This window comes from Lucilia cuprina, chromosome 2 (assembly GCF_022045245.1).
Source record: "Lucilia cuprina isolate Lc7/37 chromosome 2, ASM2204524v1, whole genome shotgun sequence".
Classification (NCBI taxonomy): Eukaryota; Metazoa; Arthropoda; class Insecta; order Diptera; family Calliphoridae; genus Lucilia; species Lucilia cuprina.
Genome location: NC_060950.1, coordinates 14,205,652 through 14,207,847, shown reverse-complemented (window position 1 = coordinate 14,207,847; position 2,196 = coordinate 14,205,652). Strand labels below are relative to the sequence as shown.

The 2,196-nt window shown below is 27.6% G+C and overlaps 1 protein-coding gene across 1 annotated transcript in view; it reads left to right on the top strand.

Annotated features, from left to right (window-relative positions):
- LOC124419192 (39S ribosomal protein L28, mitochondrial-like) overlaps window positions 1-684 on the top strand; it is a 1,258-nt gene extending 574 nt beyond the window's left edge. Inside the window, exons 2-3 of the mRNA XM_046947805.1 lie at window positions 145-291; window positions 355-684. Coding sequence (XP_046803761.1) covers window positions 145-291; window positions 355-684 — 477 coding nt within the window. The remainder of the gene's footprint in view (window positions 1-144; window positions 292-354) is intronic.
- The last annotated feature ends 1,512 nt before the right edge of the window (window positions 685-2,196 follow it).

Here is a 2,196-nt window from a genome sequence, read left to right as displayed (position 1 = left end):
CTATCTATCTATCTATCTATCTATCTATCTATCTATCTACCTATCTATCTATCTATCTATCTATCTATCTATCTATCTATCTATCTATCTATCTCTCTATCTATCAACATCTCTTATTAACCTTCTACTTCTCAATTTTTCCAGCACCCTGCTTGTGATTTACGTTCATCTTTAGCCTTGACATTAAAACGTAAAATCTTACAAGAATTGCTTTTGGGATGTCCAGCCTATTCCGCTCAACCGGCTGAACGTGAACGTATTCTCAATGAATACAAATGTTACTTAGAAGGTGTAAGTTTCAACTAGCGCCGCAAATTCTTTTAACATAAAATTTAACTTAAAAATCCATTCCAGTACACTCCAGAGGAAATTGAATGGTATGGCTATACCTATGATGATGCCCTTAAAAAACTACAAGCTCAATTACGTGCCGAAAATCCCGTTGTACCACATAAAGTTGAATTTCGTATGAAATTAATTGAACAACTTAAGCAGGCTGGTATACGTGAAGCAAGTGGTTCTGCTGCTGAAACATCGGACAAACCCAATGAAACTACAACAAAGTCATCTGATAAAGATGCTGATATTGAAGCTTTAACCAAATTGGAAACATCGTCTTCATCATCCACCTCATCCAATTGGTTGTCGAAAATCAATCCATTTGGCAAGAAGCAGGAAACTTAATTTTCTATTCTTGGCCAAATGTTCCTCGTTTAAAAGTGTGTTCACCATGAAATTCACATAAAAATAGTTTTAAAAAAATATATATTTTGCAAATTTTCTTTTTCGTTCATTTATTTGCAATAATTTTCGCAACTTTTTTGTTTTGGTTTTTAATTTTAAAAAGAACTTCTTGATATTTAATTTTGAAAGAAAAAGCAAACGAATAAAAACTTTGGCTTAGCCATAAGTTGGTTGGTAGAATAAAACAAAAAAAGAAACAAAAAACAATTAATTGTACATGAAAAATATTTAACATACATTTAAAGATATTCCATTTCAAAGGTATCTGATTGTGATACAACAATATTTACCTTTTAAGTGAATATCTTTATTTTTCTCTTTTGTCTGATGAAATAAAAAAAACTAGAAATCTATATAATAGAAATAGAGTTGTTTTTGGGTTTTAATTTCAAAATTTATTGAGGGGGAATGTTTTTTTGTTAGATGGTGGTGAAAATAAATAATTTTGAGGTAAGAAATTAAATTTATGGTGAAATATTGATTTTTGGTGAATTTTGTTTATAAGTCTGGAGATGATTAAATGAAAAATGCGTTTGAAAGAAAAAATTTATTTGTGGTGAAATATTGTTTGTAGTGGTGAAATTTTGAATTTTGCCTAAAAGAACGATTTTTTTATTGAAAAGTTGAAAGGGCGTCTAAAAATCAATTTTTTAATGAAAACTCTATTGAGTTTGATTTAGAGGTGAAAATTGACTTCAGTGGTGAAAAAATTTTTTCATTAAGAGGTGAAAAATTTAACTTGTGAAGAGCTATTGAATCTTTGGTGAAATATTTAGAAGTAAAAATTAAATTTTTAAAAATTTTAAATTTTTTTCTGGACTTTGTTGTGAAAATTGATAAGGAGGTGAAAATTTTAATCCGAGAAGAAATTTTGAATCTATGGTTATTTTTTTATAAAAACTATTCTTGAACTGAAGTCATATTTACGACTAAAAATGTATTTTCAGTTAAAAATATCGACTGAGGTGAATATATGATTTAGAGGTGAAATATGTAATGATTAAGTGGTGAAATTTTCAATCTGAGAAGTAATATTGAATCTATAGTGAAATATGTACTGATTTAGAGGTGAAAAATACATTTTTTTAAATATTGATTGAGATGAATACTGATTTAGAGGTCAAATATGTCAATTGCTTGCTTTTTATCGAATTTTTCAATCTTTTGATTAAGAGGTGAAAAGAAAAATTTAGCTAAAAATGAAAACTTGGATCAATTTTTTCAAATAAAAAGTTATTGGTGGTGAAAAGATTAAATTTGTGGTGAAATATGTTTTATGTTGAAAAATTCATTCAAGGATGAAAGAAAAAACATTTTTTGTTTTTTAGGAATTTGTGGTGAAAAACTAATTCACTTCTTTTAAATAAAAAGTATTTAGAGGTGATAAAGTTAAGTTTGTGGTGAAATCTTTTATCTGTGGTGAAGTATTTACAAGTGAAAATTCAATTTCAA